Source organism: Salmo trutta, chromosome 7 (assembly GCF_901001165.1).
Source record: "Salmo trutta chromosome 7, fSalTru1.1, whole genome shotgun sequence".
Lineage (NCBI taxonomy): Eukaryota > Metazoa > Chordata > Actinopteri > Salmoniformes > Salmonidae > Salmo > Salmo trutta.
In genome coordinates, this window is record NC_042963.1 from 5,067,658 (window position 1) to 5,089,564 (window position 21,907).

Here is a 21,907-nt window from a genome sequence, read left to right on the forward strand (position 1 = left end):
CATGTTCCAGTACACACATTTCACTCCTTCATCCAACAAATTGTATCTACCATGCTTTATGTGTATAAATCATGAATTTTAGATAATATAGGCCTAAAATTCATTGCTAAAACAAACCTTTTTGGCAAATTTTGGGTTGTCCTCCAGGAATTTTTCCTCTTTTGGTTTGAAGGTTCTTATGCCAGCTCTAACCTGAGAAAGATATTACAAATTATCAAAGACAAATCCAATCCAAAAGCAATGAAAAGGAAACTCAATTGAATGGGAAAAATCAGTATACTTTGAGTATGGTATATGATTGGGTCATCTGTCAAAGAGCATTAGCTTGGAGAGCATTAGCTAGGCTAGAATCAGCCAGTGAATTCTTACTGGGTTATAGTGGACTTCCATCACCAGTGAGATGGTCCCTTTGGCCGGACCCTCCCAGTTCGCTTTCTTTAACCCCCGGGTGACCTGCTGTCCATTCTGAACCTGTAGCGGTGGAAAATGCATTACAATCAATAGCACCTATCTGACCCATGACATGTTTTATGACTTGTCAATGTCAATGAATAAACTATAAGCCCATTATAAATCCAAGGATTCCCAACTTACTGTGAGTAATGGAATGGCCACTCTGCCCAGAAAGTCTGGGGCTTTGTCTCCGTCTTCACCGAAGACCGTCAGCTCCAAAACATCATGGATGTCCTTTATTGGGCTGCCAACAGATAACCAGTTAGTCCCAATCCGAAGGAATACATTCATCTGCATCAATGTATACAAAGTACACTAAAAGACCAAGTAAAAACACATGTACAATGTAAAGACTTTTTCCCACTCAGGGCTGAGTGTTTTGTAGATGGTGTGAGTCTGTAGCCTGCTGTTCCCCAGCTCCAGTACACAGAATGGATCACTTTTCCCTGCAAAGAAAGAACAAAGCTGTGTTAAAATGTGTGTGCAATTGTAGATTATTAACTTAGCCATAGAACTTAACCAGTTAAAACGGTAATGGTTAAAAGTGGAGTGATATATCACCATTGAGATCAGTTGATGTGAGATCTGTGGCACTGACAACCTTGACTTGAAGGAAGCCAACCTCCCTCAAACATTTGTGAGAGTTCTTCAAACTCTGCAAAAGTAAAATGATACAAACAGTCTTACTTAAACGTATTAATGCACGCTAGTATTCCTAGAGAGCTTTTGAAATGTACTTACTTATCTACTAGTAGCACTTATATTAATTCAACCATGTAAAATGTCAAAAGTGGCATGAATAAATAGTAATATGCCACTAAACATGCTAACATATTTCTCTAGGATTTGGTCCCTCTCGTCTGGCTGTTCCAGGGGAGCTTTGTTGAGTTCGTTGATGGACACCCCACAGCAGGGGTTGAGGGTGGCCAGGAATACCAGCCTGCCCTTATCTTCGTCCAGGACATGGGTGTAGAGCTGCTGTGTGGCTACTGGCAGCCTGGACAGGTCCACCTCAAACCTAGATAACGATGGGATCTACTTCAATATCACTGCTTAATAACAATAAAATTAATATCAAATCAAATGTATTTATTAAGCCCTTTTAACATCAGCAGATGGGACAAAGTGCTTATACAGAAACCCAGCCTGAAACCCCAAACAGCAAGCAATGCAGATGTCTATTTGAAAGAACAGCAGTCGTACCACAAAAACAACACTATCAGAATCAAGCAAATCAATACTCACATTCCCCAGGATTCCTCGCTCTTCCTGCCTCTCTTAGCAAACACCTCCACCTGCAGTGGCTCCAGACAGTCCTCATACTTGTTGAAGTCAAACCTCTCCCTCCACTGAGGGTTGGCTTGAACACACAGGTTCTGGGGGAGAGAGAAAGAGCAGAGTGCTAATACAGTACTGTAGCGTGGGTGGCCACTGGCACAATCACACACAGAGCCTGGTGTGGAGCAGTGTCAGGTTTAATGCAGTGTCACAGTGAGCAGAGACTACATGACAGGTGGATTAAGTCTTCATTCAGAGCTACCAGGAAGGGGCGGGGGAGAGGAGAGGAGGGTTTTTTGTGTGAGCGCACCTCAGCCTCCTCTCTGGGATCGTAAACACTGACAGCATCCAATTAGAATTAGCTTTGTTCAACAAACAAGCTGAAACGAAACCAGAGAGGTTTACAGAGAAATGACATGAAAACACAAGACGGGCGCACTGCGGAATCATCAGGGGGGAGGCCAACAAGTAGAGGTAGATGAGCAGGGCATGCTGGGTATGCAAATCAAGTAAAGCATAGTGAAGCCCTCCACCTGAAGGAGAGCATAGTGGGGAGATTGTTCAGTGGCAAAGAGGCCCAGTCTAATGAGTTGCTCTGCCATGCCCTAGTGAGCCAAGGTGGAGGTGAGCCACTGACAGGCACCTGCTGAGAGAAAGGGAGGGAGAGAAGGAGAGAGAGGGAGAGACAGAGAATGAGAGAAAGTGGGGGGTGAAAGGCCGGTGGAGAGCATGTGCAAAGGATAGGGGAAGAGAAAAGAGGAAGGGAGGAGGCAAAAAAACCCAAGGAGAAATAGATTGAGAAAGAAGCTCACCTTGCTCTTGTACTTCTGCTCTCCCAGTCTGTAGCGCACATAGATGTCCCCCTGGACATTTTCAGGCATGTCCTGTCCCTCTACCAGGGTGATACCAAACACTCCACTCCACAGCTGGCTGTTCTTGGTGGCCTCAGCCGAGCGCTGGGTCTGGGCTTTATCTTGGGGCTGGGTTTGGTCCCCCTTTTGGTTCTGGCCTCCCTAAGAGACACAAACATGGACACACAGCTGCATTAGGAGACCCTCCATGACAAAACTCTCTGAGTGGATACCCCACTTCATTCACCTGCCCCTCAAATCTGGCACCTCATTACATATATGGATTGCATGAATGTACTGTAGGACTCCGCTAGGCTCCAGACCCTCTCTGTTTGAGCACATTAGCCCATCTCCAGTGACAGCAGCAGAGCCACACCAGCGAGGAGAGGTGCGGTTCCTGGAGAGTGGGAATGTCAGTGAGCAGAGCACAGCAGCCAGATGTCCCTGGCTGTGACAGTCCCACTCATCACAGACCCAGAGACAGAGTGGGGGGAGGCAGGACACTTGGCATACGGCACAGGAGACAGCAGGCAGCAGTGAGTAATGATGCAATCCAACCACACAACCCTCTCATCAGCAAATTATGCATGGATGTACATACAGTCTGGGAATGATATATACAGCATTGTACACATTGGTCTATTCTTCACTAAATCCCAAACCGAAATGTTGACTGTCTTCAGTGATATCTCTTATCTCAATTGTCCAATCAAATTTCTAAAATCAACTATTAGGGTTTTAAAATGTCCAGGATGTCAAAACACTGAGACATCAAGGACAGCCCCTCCCAAATGATCCAACAGTCCTGCCGTGGCACAGCGGGAAACAGAGGAGGAGAAACAGGCCTTGATATGTGTCTCTGTGTTAAAGTTCCCTTGAGCCTGTGCAGTGATAGGCCGTCTCTTTCAAAACAAACAGCAGAGAGAGAGAGAGGTTGTGTGGGCTGACTAATTAAAGAGCAGGGCTATAATCTGCTCTGGCCTCTTTGATACTCTGTCTCCCTCTGCTGCCTTGGCCGGCACAGCTTCAAACGGCTCCCCTGCCACCCCGTCCCTCCCATCTCCTCTCCCCTTCTCTCCAGGGTCACCGCCCACACTGCAGCCCAGGGCCCAGGCCGCTGGGGATCAGAGCCTGTACGTCGGTCTCAGGGACCTGCATTAACATGGAATACCACGCCACAGCGCTGCTCGGCCCTATAAATACCCCTGCTCTGCTCTCTACAGAGGAGGAATACAGAGGAGTGGAGGAGCGACATAAAGCAGGGCCTGGCCAAGTCATCCCAAGTGTTTATCTTGGACACAGTTCTATCTCAGCGGCCAATAAAACAATTCCACTTAACTGTAAGTGGCCCCTAAAGAGAGTCTATTCCTGGTCCTAAAAGGGGTATGCGATTGCTTCCATATGGTGGGACAGCATGGGGACGAGCAGGATGAGCTCAAACCTAGGTCCATTTGGCTGGTACCTCGGCTCTGTCCATCCACAGCTGTGATATTACATCCTAACATCTGGGTTATTGCCCGCTATGCCTGGGAATTATCAACCTCGCGAATCTTCGGCATCCCACACTGGCAATGTGCCTCAAACATCAGAGCCAGCCCCCCCCCCCTCCCTCCCACATGGCCTCCTCCAGACAGAAACACTATCAAGCAAAGCACAGAAACAGTTTTACTGGGGCAGTTGCCATTCACTGTCTCTGTGGTAGTGTTGAGAATGAACAGGAGTGGGGAGTAGCAGTGGGAGATGAAGAATGACCAGGAGCTTAGTGCTCAGTCCCGGCCACCAGATAGGTGTCAAATGGAACAGCAATTTAGAGAAATATCATCTTTGTTACAAATATGGATTCAAACATCACATTAACATTGTCATACGGTCACCGAAATGTCTTGGTACCGCCATCTGCCCCTGCTAAATGACAGGGTAAATTTGCACCACGATTTGATGAACATTTTCACATTGTCTTTCTGTCTGCCCATTTATCCATCTGCAGAGCATACAGTGACTATGTGAATTGTGCTTTATTTCTTACCTGTTTAACACCAAACTCAGATTCAGAGAGAGATGAAACAGCGGCAGATGAAGTGACTGGATAGGTGTGAGAATAAACCCACAAGCACCATAATGAGAAGAGCACCAGTCCAAAACACAACAACACTAAATGCATCCAATTTCAGCCTTAATCACAATGCTTCAAATGAGGAGCTGTATATTAAACCCAAAAAAGGCTCTACTCCAAACTGTGCTTAGTCAACGTAAATATGATGGTATCATGTTTAGATAATTTGTAATGCATGGTTTAGTCTGACACTTGACTCTACACAATTCCAAATAGAAAATGCAACTTGTCATTATGAAACCATGTGTACGAAATACATTATTTAAGGTTGAAAATGCATGCACAAAAACAAAAATCCTGGGACTATACTTCGCTCTTTGTTGTGATCGTCATATATAATACAGTGATCTACTGCCCCCTGCTGCTGGATATCAGGTACAATCTCAGCCGTATTTGGATTTCCCTGACTAAAGTAATGGTTATACTGTTATTAAGTCTAGTACTGTATGTCTATTCTAGCAATAGACATTGGCATATACTGACATTGAACAGATTTTAGAATGAGATGTACACAACAAAATGATGCAAGTAGAAAGGAGACTGGTAGAAAATAGACAATTCTAAATCCTACCCTCTTTTTCTGGTGCCATTTCTGTAAACAAGAAAAAAAACAAAAAAACATCAGGAAAATGTCAAAATATAGTGATTGAAAATATTGACGTTGAAAATTAGAGATGTAACATTAGACTCCAATCAAATGAGGCTTACACGTTTTTTGATAGTAGCGTCTCTAAAAGTGAGGCATGTGTCCATGACGATGACCCCCATGTCATCCTCCAGACTGTTGGGGTCCTCCAGACTTAACACCATCTCACTGGTCCTGGACAGAGAGAGACAGAGATGTACTGCAGTTTACTAGATAATACACTGAGTGATTAGCAGAGCATGTGTATTACTCACTTGTCTAATTCAAGGTTTTTGATGACAATCGTGCTGGAACCCATGAAGTCATCAGTGGTTAGGTCCTTATCATAAACCTGCAACAATTACAAACATCATGCTCAATATAAAAACAGTTACTGCATGTCAATCAGGTTTGGCACAATGAACTGTTATTGCATGCCAGTTTTGTATCCTTTGCAGGCCATAGCTATGACATGATTAGAGTGTCAATCTGTCACTTTTATGACAATGTAAGTACATTGTCGTTCATGTGTAGGTGTTACTTAGACAACCTAAGTAAAAACAACATATGAACGTGACACTCACCCTCACGTCAACAACCTGCTCTCGATCCTGCAGGGGGAAAGAGAAGGACTCGGTCCATTTTGGATTTAGGTTCTTATACACAATTTTGCTTTTGTAAATCGTCTTCCCTTCCAGTTTGAACTTGACATAAGGATCACTTGTACCTAGAGATTCAAAAACAAAATGAAAGGTTCAGAAAATAGCAGATAAAAGCATTATCAGATTATCAACACAATCAATCATGATATGAGACAAATTCGTACTTGCAAAGGGGTGTCATTTATACAACAATTGTATTTAAAAAAAGTATAAAAAATGTAATATATATGACACAGGAAAGAAGTCAGATCCGCACAAATTAGAACACACACACCTTCCCTCCCAGCTAGATATATCAAAGAAGTTTGTGAGAGACTGAGATATGCAGGGATGACGTACACCGCACATGTATTTATGAAAACAGAGGGATGTATCTGTTTAATTGTGAAAGAGAAGAAACTCTCGCCAGCATGAAGCAACGAGCAAATAAAGTCCTGAAACCAGGAGCAACCAGTGTTAATCTCACAAGCCTGTTAAGAAAGTGGGCCTGGTGGTGGGGTGGGGTGACGGGACGTCTTTGTCTCAGCCATGGTATGAAGATTGCTTGAAAAATGAAAGCCAGTCCCATGCCTTCATTTGTATGGAGAAATGAAAGGGTGCTTGAGAGAACCTGCAGGGAGGCTTGAATCACATGACAAAGGCCCTGTGGGGATGGGCTGTCAGGCCTGTCAGCTCCCCACTCCAAATGAACATCTCCCAAAGGCAGGCAGGACCCACAGCAGCTCCGCCCTGCCAGTCTGACAGGAAAACCTCCAGGCAACTTGACAGGAGGAGAATGTGGCAGCCAGTGAGGAGAAAAGCTCTGGCGTGACAGAACGGTGACCATTGAAATTAACCGCGAAAAAAGGGGAGAACAAAAAAAGAGAAGTGGGGGTTGGTGGCGAGGGTCCTTTCAGAATATGTAATGACAGTGGATGGTGTTGGTGGGTCTCAGGCACCGTGTTGATTGTGGGGCAAACAGTGGAGAGGCAGGGGGCGTGTGGGGATTGCATCATCATCATGGTGCCATCCTGTCAGGAAAAGTAAGGTCTCAACTAGCAGGGAGCTGTGGCCCGAGACGACAAGGTTAGTGAAGCCACGGCGGCAGTTACATAAGAAACCTTAGCTGAGGGTTACATAGGGAAAATCATATAGCCTACATATGGCAGCAGCGGTCAGTCAGGCAAAGGCGGAACTTAAGATTGCAGACAAAAAACATGTTTGATTGAATTTCAGCCAAAAGCCTCCAACCGATATGTTCATAAAATAAAATAAACAAAATGTTCCAGAGATGTTTGGTTTTCAATAGCAGGGGAGAGTCCATGTTGTTTCTTTTAAACAGCAATTCAGTTTATGGACAGTTGAGGTCGCTGCTTCCCCAAACTAATTGCATTGCATCCCTACAAGCCCACAATGACAATGGGCAGATGACTGAGGAAATGAACAATTGAGGTATGCATATGAGAAATATTTTAGTTGTATTTTGAAGGGGAGACTACATCATATTCAGTAAATATTAACTATAACAATCATTTTGGGGATACAAACCCCAAACAGTCAGTAGTATTCCACAAGCCTTGGGTATCTTATCTGCTGTATATAATGGAATGCCATGCACTGGGTGTGCAAAATATTAGGAACACCGTCCTAATATTGAGTTGCACCCCCTTTTGCCCTCAGAACAGCCTCAATTCGTTGGGGTTTGGACTCTACAAGGTGTCAAAAGCGTTCCACAGGGATGCTGGCCCATGTTGACTCCAATGCTTCCCACAGTTGTCTCAAGTTGTCAGAGCAGGTCACAGATCACTGCACCTGTACATAGCCCATCTATAATTTAGCCCAAACAACTACCTCTTCCCCTACTGTATTTATTTATTTTGCTCCTTCGCACCCCATTATTTCTATTTCTACTTTGCACTTTCTTCCACTACAAATCTACCATTCCAGTGTTTTACTTGCTATATTGTATTTACTTTGCCACCATGGCCTTTTTTGCCTTTACCTCCCTTATCTCACCTCATTTGCTCACATTGTATATAGACTTATTTTTCTACTGTATTATTGATTGTATGTTGTTTTACTCCATGTGTAACTCTGTGTTGTTGTATGCGTCAAACTGCTTTGCTTTATCTTGGCCAGGTCGCATTTGTAAATGAGAACTTGTTCTCAACTTGCCTACCTGGTTAAATAAAGGTGAAATAAATTAAATCAAATAAGTTGACTACACTGATTGAAGTGGATTTAACAAGTGACATCAATAAGGGATCATAGCTTTCACCTGGATTCACCTGGTCAGTCTATGTCATGGAAAGAGCAGATGTTCCTAATGTTTTTTATAAACTGGGTGATTCGAGCCCTGAATGCTGACTGGCTGACAGCCATGGTATATCCGGCAGGTAGCCTAGTGGTTAGAGCGTTGGACTAGTAACTGAAAGGATGCAAGATCAAATCCCCGAGCTGACAAGGTAAATATCAGTCGTTCTGCCCCTGAACAAGGCAGTTAACTCGCTATTCCAAGGCTGTCATTGAAAATAAGAATTTGTACTTAACTGACTTGCCTAGTTAAAAAAGAAAATGTAATCAGACCATATACCATGGGTATGACAAAACATGTATTTTTACTGCTCTAAGTACATTGGTAACCACTTTATAATAGCAATAAGGCACCTCGGGGGTTTGTGGTATTTGGCCAATATACCACGGCTAAGGGTCGCGATGCGTAGTGCCTAAGAACAGCCCTTAGCCGTGGTATATTGGCCATATATCACACCCCCTTGCGCCTTATTGCTTTAGTATACTCAGTATATGACATGCCAACATCTACTGTCCTATACAGACCAAAATAATAAGTATGACATAAGTTAACATAAACATTTACAACCATTGTGATTTAAGATTAGGGATTTCCTTCAACGTGTTCAGAACACTATGAATTACTGCAGAAAGGTCCAAACTTCCTAGGATGTATTTTAGCAAACCTCCAGCAGGTGGCAGCATGTCATTTGTGGCGGGAAAATGTTATTTAACAGCAACAGTGAAACATTGCATGAACTCTCCAACTGACAAAAAAATGTTAGGTCTAAATTTGCATTGGTTATGAAAACCATACCACATCGTTTGTTTCTCCACACATGTTGTTAACAAAGAAACAGCCAGAGTGCATGGCATCTATTCAACACAACACTGAGAAAACTATGGTGGAGCCTGGCTGGCAAAACACACTTCTGCACTATAAGAGTTATCCATCTTTTTCAAAGTGATAGAAACATAAATCTAAAATATACCAACCCCATGTAACCTTCTCTGTAGTGTAACTGCTCAGAGGGAGTTGGGCAAGGTGTGCTTCCTTAAGGGAAGTCTCCTGGGTGTGTTTTGGCGTCAGAGTCTGGTCTGACTGGAATCACTGTCAAAAATGCATTCCACACAGTTAGGGGCCCTTTGTAATGTATGTGCTTCAACTAAAAATACTTTATTGACGACATGTTCAAAATCAAGATCAACAAAGTAAATATGATGAATTGCTTTGTCATCCTACTCACGGCATAAGGCACACCTTCTCAAGTTGAAAGTATGTATCTATCAATATACCCAGCATGCCTCAGACTTTACATTCATCCATATGTAGACCTCCAGAAGTACCAGGTTCTTTTCGTCCACTTACCATTGCGGTCTCTGATGACCAGGTTCCTGCCCTCCTTCAGGTTGACGGTGAGGAGGTACTTCTGGATAGGACCAGGTGGGCCCCTTACTGCCATAGCCTGTCAAGGAAAGGAATCACATTAATATGATGCTTTATAGTCTAAAGTCTTAGTGTTGTCCATTATCATTGACAAGGTCAGGGGGTCCAAGTCCAGTACTCACATTGTTGCCTGCTTGAGCCTGCAAGTGCTGGGCATAGAAGTCATAATGCTCATTGGGTAACTAAAGGAGAAAAAAATGTAAGCTTATCAAAAAGACATCTACAAAGTATGGAACAAATGTAGATGTTATCATGTTCAATCACGTTATTTACCACTTTTTAACCTCAGGTACTATAATTGTACCGGCAACCAGTAAGGCAGGTTTGTAGCCTCAACAATGTCTGGCCTTGTAATAAGACAGATCTACATTTAATACAATGGAAGTGACTTCAGGTCGGCATAAGAGCTACTAAAATAATGTTTCTTCTGCTCAGCATATACATTATATGAGTATAGGGATTGCTATCTGCAATAGGATTTCTGACAAAGAACCACTGAAGCATTGTCTTAAAGTTAAAATCTTATTTTAAACAATAACAAAGCGGCTACCCGCCTCTGTTTTGTAACCACTCTCAATGGATACAAGGACTGACCGTCCATGATATCAAAATTATAGTTTTAACCATGTTTTTAAGCTACTGTATACAGTGTTTAATCGAGTACTTAAATAGAAGTCAAAACTCGATCTTTAACCAGAGATTAAAAAATATATATAATACTGTAAAACTGTTTGTCTGATTTATTTCATAACTCCGGTCAAAATTGAAAACAAGGTGACAGGTAGCCTAGCGGTTAAGAGCGTTGGACCAGCTCAAGCTCTCCGATCACAGCACAACTAGCTCCATGAGTAGGGCCCTGTGTTTTGGTTAACCATGTTGCATGACCTGGATTTTTGTCTTTATTTAAAGCTTTTCATCAAACTGTCCGATTTCCTTTTCATGTCAGATGGTCCAGCGCCATCATCATTTTGGGTTGAATTCTCATTTCTGGAAATGGCTAAAAATAAAGGTTAAAATCCAGATCGTTTGACATAATTAACCAAAACACATGGCCCTATCCATGAGAAATCATATGCTTATCACGCACAAAGAAACATTCTCAGAGGGTGACAAGCAGCAACAATCTCGCATTACATCTTTTGCCACTGCAAAGCATTGCTGTGACCCCGCCAGAGCCAAGCAGGTAACACAGCTCATTACGGTTTTGATTAATGATTCTCAACTGGCACTTGTGTTTTATTGACTGAACATATACTGAACAAAAATATAAACGCAACATATAAAGTGTTGGTCCCATGTTTCATGAGCTGAAATAAAAGATTACAGAAATGTTCCATATGCACAAAAAGCTTATTTCTCTCAAATTTTGGGCACAAATTTGTTAACATCCCTGTTAGTGAGCATTTCCTTTGCTAAAATAATCCATCCACCTGACAGGTGTGGCATATCAAGAAGTTGATTAAACAGCATGATCATTACACAGGTGCACCTTGTGCAGGGGACAATAAAAAGCCACTCTAAAATGTGAAGTTTTGTCACTCAACACAATGCCACAGATGTCTCATGTTTTGAGGGAGCGTGCAATTGGCATGCTGATTGTAGGAATGTCCACCAGAGCTTTTGCCAGATAATTTAATGTTAATTTCTCTACCATAAGCCGCCTCCAACGTAGTTTTATAGTGACATATCCAAATGGCCTCAAAACTGCAGACCATGTGTATGGCGTTGTGTGGGCGAGAGGTTTACTGATGTCAACGTTGTAAACAGAGAGCCTCTTGGTGTGGGCAGACATAAGCTACAGACAACAAACACAATTGCATTTTATCGATGGAAATTTGAATGCACAGAGATACCATGACGAGATCCTGAGGCCCATTGTCGTGCCATTTATCCGACGCCATCACCTCATGTTTCAGCATGATAATGCACAGCCCCATTTCGCAAGGATCTGTAGACAATTCCTGGAAGCTGAAAATGTCCCAGTTCTTCCATGGCCTGGATACTCATTAGACATGCCACCCACTGAGCATGTTTGGGATGTTCTGGATCGACATGTACGACAGCGTGTTCCAGTTCCCGCCAATATCCAGCAACTTCGCACAGCCATTGAAGAGGAGTGGGACAACATTCCACAGGCCACAATCAACAGCCTAATCAACTCTATGCGAAGGAGATGTGTCGCGCTGCATGAGGCAAATGGTGACCAGATACTGACTGGATTTCTTATCCACGCCCATCTGTGACCAACAGATTCCTATCTGTATTCTCAGTCATGTGAAATCCATATATTAGGGCCTAATGAATGTATTTCAATTGACTGATTTCCTTATTATTAACTGTAACTCAGTAAAATCTTTGACATTGTTGCATGTTGCGTTTATATTTTTGTTCAGTATATATGGGGCAATTTGATTTCAGTTGATATTTAATTACTTAACTTACCTTTACATAGTCCTTTTGATTCCTAACATAAGGCTTCTACAAGCAAGCACCACTGCTGATGTTGCTTCCTTTTTGAAGATTGTGTTCAAAGATTTGATATTATGGTTTCAATAAATTCATCTTAAATGGCAATTTTTCTTTCAGAAATCCAGTGCGGGCCTTGTGTTCTAATTATTATATATATTTTCTCTAAAAAAAATCCTGCAAGTACTCAAATAATCAAAACATTTCAAATGCCCATTCCTATCACACTTACATTGTTTACAAACATTTAGAGTAAAACAACTTCATATTTTGGGTTCTGATGAGGTATGATAGTTGAACTAAGCTCATAAGGAATTTCTAATGGGTATATATCATTAACTTAGTCCAAAAATGGATGTAACAATTAGGGTTTCTAGCTTTAAGCACAATCCATGACTTTAAAGTATATCTATTGTAGCTGATCTGGAGACTGATCATAGAAAACTTCTAGGCATAGAGTCAAGCATAACAGCTCAAGGGTGTGAAAACCCAGACCACAGTATTTGAATATGAAAACAGAGCTTGCAAATGCTAATAAGACCACAGTGAAAATGCACTGCTTTAACACACTGTACTGTGTCTTGGTCACTAAACTATCCTCCTGTATTACTGTCACATAGAAACATGTATTTTCTATCAAAACGTGTGTGAAATCTGTCAGTCCACATTTAGACTTTACACTATATGCAGTAGGTCTGTAACAATATCTGTGGAGGGTATTGTAAAGTACAAGGTTAGTGTGGTATCTGACCTCAATGTCTTCCTGGGGCTCCCTGCAGAAGATGTCTCTGATGTTTGTCGAGAGGGAGGGCTCCCTCATATCCAGGTCCTCGGAGTCAGTGGGCCAGAACGAGTAGGCTTGTTCCTCGAACGGGGTTCCACACACAGAACCGTCCCCACTGTCCACAGGGGTGCCCATCCTGTCCGGGGTGCCCATCCTGTCTGCCCTGTCCACTGGCAGAGACCATCTATCTGGAGGGATGTTCAGTCTGTCAAGTGGATTTGTAGGAACAGACAATCTAACTTCTGCTGGTTGTTTCCCTCGCTCCCTGGAAGCAGCCAGTCTCTCTGTAACCAGGTTTGTTTGGTCTGAGACAGAAGAAGCAGATCTTTCAGCAGATGCACTCACTCTGTCGCTAAAAGTGACCACTCTGCCTTTAGAGAATAACAATCTTTCTGTAGAAACATTCATTCTCTCTACTGAAGAAGTCAATCTTGGTGTGGGCACAGGAATATGTGGAGCATTTGATCTCGGGGTAGGTGGCCTCCCTCTGTCCACTGCTGTTTTTACTCTGTCTGCTGAAGAAGAAGAAGCAGAAGAAGCAGATCTCTCTGCAGGTGTGTTCCGTTTGTCTAATGGCGTGTGGATTCCGCCCATAAAGGTTGCCATGTCCTCCTCTTCAGATTCTTCATAGAGAGTTTGTGTCTCCACAGGTGCAATCCTTCTAGATCCAGATACATTCATGTTATCTATGAAAGTCAAATCATACACAGTCTTTCTACCCGAGGGGCCTGCATCAGTTGCAGTCAGTCTGTCAGTGGATAGAGGGACTGAGTTAACAGAGGCGTTATCACCGGAGCCTGAGGAGCTGTCAAAGAAGATGGCGTCTGAGGCTGTGCAGAAGGCACTGTCTATGGGAGAGGGTTCAGCCTGAACAAACCTCAGGTCCGGCACTGATATACTGCGCCTGTATTGCAGGGGCTTGGGTTTCTTCTTCTCCAGTTTCCCCGGGGTCTTCTTCTTCTTTATGTTGTTGAACTGGGTCTTGGTCTTCTCACGCAGGTTCTCCCACACAGTCTTCTTCTTTGGGTCCATGCTGAGTGGTGCAGGCAGCAGGACACCTTTTCACACAGAGACTGCAACAACAAGATGAAGTAGTATCAGCAGTATTGTTTAAGTAGTACTGTCTACTGAACTCTTACAAAAAAAAGCTTCAGGCCTGACAAACATGATTGCACAATTGTTTTGGTACTCATTATAGGAGTGGCATTCAGGGACGCTTTTGGGCGCTAACTCTGAATCTATACTGGCACAATGCCCTGAGTGATACTGAAATGATATAATGATACTTGCCAAGCTTTTGGTACACAAATCACATTGTTATTCAATTTACTGTAGGAACTGCAGTTTACTTGTATCTGTTCACTACTCACTCCTACTGATGACATGGGGTAAAAAAAGCCACAGAGCCAAAAAGATACATCCACAATATTAAGCGTAGCATCTTCTTACGGTAGAGAGAAAGATAACACAGCTTATATGATGAGTTTGTTTAGATAATACTAGGACTAGATAATACTAGGCCCATTGCAGTCAAAAACATGATTTTCCTGTATTGTATATACATTTCCACACTATGATGTTGGAATTTAAAAAAATATATTTGTTTCACCCTTATTTAACCAGGTAGGCCAGTTGAGAACAAGTTCTCATTTACAACTGCGACCTGGCCAAGATGAAGCAAAGCAGTGCGACAAAAACAACAACAACACAGAATTACACATAAACAAACGTACGGAATAATACTGTGAAATGTTGAAAATTACGATAATTTAAGTGTAAGAGTGGTTTCTTCTTGCTTGAGAAATTGCTCTTTGCTAAGAAACTATTTGTTTCTTTTTCACAATTTTCAATGAAAACAATCACAGTAAGGTATTTAAATTGTTACCCATAAATTTGATATTGAGATAAAAACAGCTGCATTGGACCTTTAAGATGAAGAAATCCAATGTCAATAAGAGACATCCAAATAGGCCCATTATAATCTGACCTCATCCCTCTCCTCTCCCCCTCTCACTCTCTCAAAAACAAATGTTCTTTACCTGAGCCTAGGCTATATCACCACAATCTATGAGAGGCCCACATCAGACATAGAAAACTAAAATCATTGTAAGCCTATTCTATAGAGATTGGTTAACAAACTATCATAATATAACAGCCTCGGAATTTGGATAATAAAATATGATGAAACAGCCACATACTTGCTTAGACAGTTACAACGCTGCTCCACAACCTTACAAAGAGGCAATAGAAATATGTTCCAAGTATGTTGTCTCAGGAAACTTCCAGAGAGCTAGTCAGTAGACTGCCCTCAGACAATAGTATGGTGAAAATGAGGAAGTCCCTTTCAAATGAACTTATAAATGCATCCTCTTGCTTCTAGACAGGTTTGATGATTGGGTGGAGAGCAACAGCAGGGCCAAACAGGCCACACCAGTCCCACCAGGTGAGTTTCATTACATGGTGATATTTTCTGTCCACCAATAGCAGGTTGAAGTGGTGGATTATAGCACAATGTATACCTTTACTGTACTTAGCATATTATTTAGAAAAGTCAAAGAAATCCTCAAGTTATGGAAGTGCTTCATAACAAAGGAACAGAGTAGGTAACTGGGATAATGCTCCCAAACAATACCAACTAGCTGCTGCCAGACGGGAAAGCCTTGCTTGTTCAGATTGTTGGTTTTTTGGTTTGTTTACATTGTGTTTGTTTTATCATGAATAGTCATATTTTCAAGTTTGCTGTTGTTCATTAGTATTACAAGAAACAACGTGCATATTTATTTTATTAGTCAAACAATCCCAGATCATGGAGTCTGAGTCATGGAGTCTGAGGCACAGTAAAGAATGTAGGCTGTGTTAACTCATTACTGATCTCCAGCTCTTACATCCAATCACTGCATCACTTGTCTGTAGAGAACATAGCCAGGCTACGTTTCTTTCATTAATCTCTAGTTATTTACAGTGCGACGTGGTTTAGCCTAAGCTCATCAAAAGTGAGCATTTATGTTTGCTGAGAATCAACAATAGCTTTCTGTCCACACATGGATGCTAATACAACAGGCCTAGCAATGTTCACACACTGATTTTCTATGCAGAACAGGGGTGACTCTGTGACAACAGACGCGTTGGGAGTCTGGACCAAGCCTTGTTCAATATTTGCTAATGTCTTAAAGAGCTCAGGCACACATGAAAGAAGCCCCAACTTGGCAACCAGTTAAAAGGGAGGAGTGGGGACCCAGAGAGGGCAAGCCCCTGTGGCAGGTGGCATGTCGCCCTCCTTCTCAAATAGTCCAAAACCCTGCAAGGTTACTTTACACATGCACACTGGACTAATTCCAGCACCATGCACAGCTGGCCCATAATACTGAACACCAAAAACATGTCCTCAAAGCACATGCAAGCTGTTAGCTACAGATTTGTAACGGGCTAATGCAATTTTCCATTACCCGTTACAGGATAGGTACTTTTTTGCGTGGCACAGAGACATTTCGGCCAACATCTTCATTCTCGATTCGGCCAAACATCTAAAATTGTTTTACGATGGTCATACAACGGACCATTTAGCTGTTTGATTTTGAATTTTAGGACCCCTTTGGGTATATTTTTTGTAAATACACAATATATATAATAAAATCTTGAATTTGGCCTTTACTACTATAGCCCATAGAAACACATTGAATAACACATTCACAAATGGCAAAAAAGACAGTCAAAAAACCTATCATAAGGAATAAGGTTTTGAAGTGTCTGTCTTATATCTAGGAAAAATAAGAAATTGTATTTTTTATTTTTTTACACATAACTATCTCCATACTTCCACAATTGTTTTACGGTTACCTCAAGAGGAGTCCTTGTGGCGGTCCTAGAGCAAAACGGAGAACACCATCATCTTCGTGAGAATCTCCCCTTTCCACAGTGTAGCCCAAACGGTTTGGACGCTACAAACAGAAGTTGGCACATCGACGGTACCAACTTCAGACCACTGGGGCTTGTGGGGGTCGTAGAGCAAAAAGGAGACCACCATCATGTTCATCATGTTCATTTTTCCACAGAGTGGTTTGTAGGCCATACCGTTTGGACGGTACAGACATTTTCTTTGAGAAGACCAATTTTCGGGATGTCTCATGGTCTGACAAACACTGCTGTAGCTTGGCCACCTTCCACCGCAGATGCAAAAGGCTGCCATAGGCTGATGCTGTGGATTGAGACGCAGCCCATGGCAAAAAAATATGTCTCTAGCTTAAACTGATGGATTTTGATTGGGATTTTTTTATTATGTTACTTAGATTGACACACCAGTTCATGAATATACTCTAGGGGGTTTAAATAGCCAAGATGGCAGTGTACACATTGTTAGATTACTTAATGGAGAAAAACATGTCATTATTTTAATAACAGAGCATTTTCTAAATTCAATAGAACCACTTGCAACTGGAGACGGACATTTTAGATGTCTGGCCGAATCGAGAACAAAGATAATATCGGCAAGTTAATGTTGGTCTCTGCTACACCAAAAGTACCTATCCTGTAACGGGTAATGAAGAATCGCATTAGCCTGTTACAAATCTGTAGCTCAAAAGCTGTCAGAGGACAGAGATTTGTAGACCCTAGCCTGTGATCATGACTCTCAGTTCCCTTACATTACACATAAGAGTCACTGAGCGAAGGCATCTTATGTACAGGGGAGTTTTGTTAAGAGGCCAGACGCTCGGTCTAAACATTAACACGCATCACTTGCGGTACGGTTTTGGAAGCATACGGTACGGTCTTTTATCAGCAAGAAACATACAAATAAAAATAGATGTTAAATTGATACACACCTTTATGAGGTTACGGTTAGTGTTCCCACATGGCCAGATCTCCATGTTACAGCGTGTCTTTATGGAAGACAGAGGGACCACCTGTGCTAATTAGCTATCGAGCATGCTCCAAGCATCTGTGTGTAACAGAAGAAGGCCGCCAGAAACATGTTGTCACTGAAAAATACTGTAGGCTGCAACTGTGATAAAGCTAGTTAAAACAGTGTACAGTAAGTGTATATTTTGCATTTGTGAAATTATTTTGATGTTATATGAAAGTAAAGGGCTTTATGTTTCTAGAACCGTATCACAATTGAGAATCCATTCACATTTAAATGGAGTATTTGGCTGCCAGAGCCAGTCTGCCTCTGAAAATAACATAATATCCTTAAGGAATAAGGGTACAGTAACATTAGGCTCCTTAAGAGTACATCTTGGGCTATGTAGAACCCTGAAAGATAGACAGTAACACAATGCTTTCAAGTGGCGTTGGTCCATTCAAGGAGATAAAATGCCCTCATTGGAGTTTCTTTCTGCATTGCATTGCTCCTAATATTTGTGTCTGCAAGCTCTTGTTCCACCTTGGCAAATCCATAGGGTCAAGGATAGGCCGACTACTTGTTTGTGCAGGCTATAACACTGCTCACATGCATGAGATGGAATGAGGCATTAATCAAATAAAAAAAGATGATCACAGTTGTCCTGATTAAATCTAAATTATTCAAGACCCCAGGCAGTATTCCATTTGAATAGTTTCAGAACAAACTGTTATTTAATCATTTGTAAATGCATTATAAACCATTAATGAATGGGTTATAACAAATTGGTCAATATAGTGTGATAGCCAGTCAGTGCTTGCCAAATAGTGAGCCACTATTTACCTCCAGCAATTAACCATTATAAATGCACTTACAAATGAGCATAATATTGAACCCTTATGTATCATCGCGCAACCTTATTTTCAATGGCTGCACAGTTAAACAATTGTTATTTTCTCACTTTTGGGTGTGATGCATTGTTGCTCTGTCACAGAAATGGTTGGTTTTCAGACCAATGGTAAACTCCCATGATGTGTCTTACGTTTGAAACCCTGATGATACATTTGTACACTGATTTATTCCAGGAATGAAGGACTCGTCTGAAGAACTCAATCCATATTATTAGTGTGGTTCGCTGGGTTCTGAGAAATTGCTATGATTTTGTGAAATCTGCCCATCTGTGAAACGCGCTTGAAATACAGACGACCTGGAACATGCCCAGAATGTTGTGTTAGACACTGACATCATGTGACAGTGTGTTGTGAAGAATCAGGATGGACATTGCTATGAAAAGTGTGCAAGCGCCAGACAGAAGAGACTGAGCGAAATGAACGTTGTTCACAAGGTACAAATGTTGACAGAGGCGAGAGGGTAAATTCTCGATACAATTTGTTTCACTTTTGGACACAGAAGTTCTGCTGGAGGATTTAGCACTCTGCTCAGATAGCTAAGTTGCTAGCTAGCTAACGTTTGCTAGGCCCCCTCCCTAACTAGCTACTAGGAAACATTAGCTAGCTAGTATTAGGTAAAACCTCAAATGTATTTTTGAATATAGAAATTATGCTAGACGATTTAGCACTAGTTAATATTTAGCATGATATACTTAGCTAGTTTGATGGCTAGTTAGCTTTGCTAGCTAGCTAGCAAACGTTAGGTGCCAGCTAGATAGCCAACATCAACATGACAGAATTTCTATGCAATTTGTTTAGCTAGCGTTTTTGGATTAGTACGCTAGCTAGCTAGTTATCTAACCTTTAAACTCAGGTAGCTGACAAATTAGGTAGCTGACAAATTAGCTAGTTACCAACCTTTGTCAGCAAACTAGTGGTTCCATTTTTAAGAATCACGTACAATCTATCTAGCTAGCTAAATAGCTAGTGTATACGCAAAATTGTGATAACTAGCAAACCACTTTAATCTGTGTTAGCTATTAGTGTTCGCAAGTAATGTTGAACACTAATAACGATAGCTAGCTATTATTATTGTTATTATTATTATTAGCTAGCAGTGGATAACATAACTAGCCCAGCCTAAATGGTATAAATCATGATAATGATGATACTAGAGTTGTGTAGCTGGAGTGTCTATGCTAAATTGTCATAAATTCCTTTTCTCTCCCACAGATTCCCACAAGGTCTCAGACTCCAGGATGGGAAAATGCTTAACAAGAAAGAAAAAGATGGAGACCATGAGACCCTCTGTTTAATTTTAAATCGTTCATCTTTTGACATTTTATATTCTGACTTGTAACGTTAAAGTTAAAAAGGGTAGAAAAAGTCCCCCTGTTTATTTAAATTAGCTAGGCGACTCACTATACCAATGATAGGCTACAGATTTGAGTCACTGCGATTAAAATTGTTTCCCCAATGTATCTTTCTATTAAATTACATTTTGTTCTTACTATGTATTACATGTTTGAGGAGAGTGTGTGCTATAAATGTTTGCCACTCGTTAATATATAGGCAGGTTTCCACTTTTTTAATGTATATTTTTCAGCAGTTATAAATGTTGGTAACTCATTTGTTAATGGTCAGATGATTGTCACTTTAAAATAGGGTATCATTTTAGCAGTTATAAATGTTCATATGTCTGCCACTTTAAAATAAGGTATACTTGTAACAGTTTACATGTTGGTAAATCATTTATAGATGATTTGAGAGTTCACTCAGAGCTTAGACATACTTATAGGCAGTATCACTACATTCATGGGAGTGTCTGCTAAATTAATAAAATTTCAAACGTAAAAAAAATGACGAATGGTGTGTATGAAGACCAAAACATTCAACGTTGTGAGAGGATACCTCCTCCACTGTTTCACCAACCAAAGGTATTACAGTTACCATTTCACATCAGAGACTTCACCATACTTGGACTGTCACAGAGAAGTGGTAAGTGTGTTGAAAATCTCTGGTAAGGGTTAATATGTTAGGAATGATGACTGAATAATGTTCCGGATGTACATTTGGCCAGGGTTTCAAAGGTGGATCAAGACGCATGAAAACCAACCTTTCCAGGTCGCATGATGATACATAAGGGTTAATCTTATAAGCATTTGTACGTGCATTTATACATTGTTAATAACTAGGTAAATATTGGCTCAGTTTTCGGCAAACACTGACCAGTTATTGCACTATTTTGACGCGATATAACCGTTTATTTACATATGATTAAATAATCGTTAATAGCGTAATTAAACCCCTTACAAATGGAACCTTATTATAATGGGTTGGGTATTAGCCTGTATAGAGATCAAATCAACTAAAACGTATTTTTTACTTAGGCGGTGTTAAGCTTGGGTCGGGCCCTACCTTGACCTTTATTTCAATGTAGACAGACCTACCTTGGTTTGTATTTGAAAATGCTAGTGAGACAGGAGTGGTGTAACTGGTGTTGCTTGTTTTGGCAAGCGGGCGCGGCGTCCCATAAATACACGCATCGAATGATGATCATCTAAGGATATTTATTTAGACTAAACTATGTTGTAAAAAAAGCCCAATCTGCTCCCTTCCTCTCAACCTAACTTTCCCTCACAGTCCCCTTAGTTCCCCCCCAGTCCTGTTATGGTGATATCGTACCATCTCAGCTGTCCATCACAGCGCTTTGGTTTCAGCCAATCAGTGTTCCCAAAAGCAACCTTTATTATTCAACCTTTATTTAACTAGGCAAGTCAGTTAAAAAGAAATTCTTATTTACAATGGCGGCTTAGGAACCGCCTTGTTCAGGGGCAGAACGACAGATTTTTACCTTGTCAGCTCGGGGATTCGATCTTACAACCTTCCGGTTACTAGTCCAATGCTCTAACCACTAGCCCCTGCCGCCCTAAACTGGTGTTTATTGCCGCGTTCAAACCCATTGGAACTGCGAACTCTCTGACATCCGACTTCAGTGTGTTCAAAACAACTGGGAAATCTGGAGAAAAAAACGAGCTTCGATTGGGAAAAATCGATTTGGATTCCAACTCGCGAACTCGGCTCCCCAACCTGAAAAACACTGACGTCATGATTTGACCTCGTAATTTTCCAAGTTTCCAGTTGTTTTAAACGCGACATTAGTCAACTAAAGAAGACAAGTATTGGCTGGTAACCAAGTGTTTATTAGGAAGATTGTACGTGCACATAGA

General features: G+C 41.5%; 1 protein-coding gene and 1 long non-coding RNA gene across 2 annotated transcripts in view; one reads left to right on the forward strand and one right to left on the reverse strand.

The window, feature by feature from the left end:
• LOC115196773 (multiple C2 and transmembrane domain-containing protein 2) overlaps positions 1-15,318 on the reverse strand; it is a 41,956-nt gene extending 26,638 nt beyond the window's left edge. Inside the window, exons 1-16 of the mRNA XM_029757670.1 lie at positions 15,149-15,318; positions 12,918-14,023; positions 9,823-9,882; positions 9,623-9,719; positions 5,905-6,047; positions 5,596-5,672; positions 5,404-5,515; positions 5,267-5,287; positions 2,544-2,744; positions 1,699-1,829; positions 1,285-1,471; positions 1,015-1,108; positions 797-899; positions 595-697; positions 370-471; positions 118-192 (exon numbers count right to left, since the gene is read on the reverse strand). Coding sequence (XP_029613530.1) covers positions 118-192; positions 370-471; positions 595-697; positions 797-899; positions 1,015-1,108; positions 1,285-1,471; positions 1,699-1,829; positions 2,544-2,744; positions 5,267-5,287; positions 5,404-5,515; positions 5,596-5,672; positions 5,905-6,047; positions 9,623-9,719; positions 9,823-9,882; positions 12,918-13,982 — 2,571 coding nt within the window. The 5' untranslated portion in view covers positions 13,983-14,023; positions 15,149-15,318. The remainder of the gene's footprint in view (positions 1-117; positions 193-369; positions 472-594; positions 698-796; positions 900-1,014; positions 1,109-1,284; positions 1,472-1,698; positions 1,830-2,543; positions 2,745-5,266; positions 5,288-5,403; positions 5,516-5,595; positions 5,673-5,904; positions 6,048-9,622; positions 9,720-9,822; positions 9,883-12,917; positions 14,024-15,148) is intronic.
• A 3,577-nt stretch (positions 15,319-18,895) lies between these two features.
• Positions 18,896-20,537, forward strand: LOC115196774 (uncharacterized). Its single transcript, XR_003878906.1, has 2 exons — positions 18,896-19,132; positions 19,911-20,537. It is a non-coding gene; the product is annotated as an uncharacterized LOC115196774 (long non-coding RNA).
• The last annotated feature ends 1,370 nt before the right edge of the window (positions 20,538-21,907 follow it).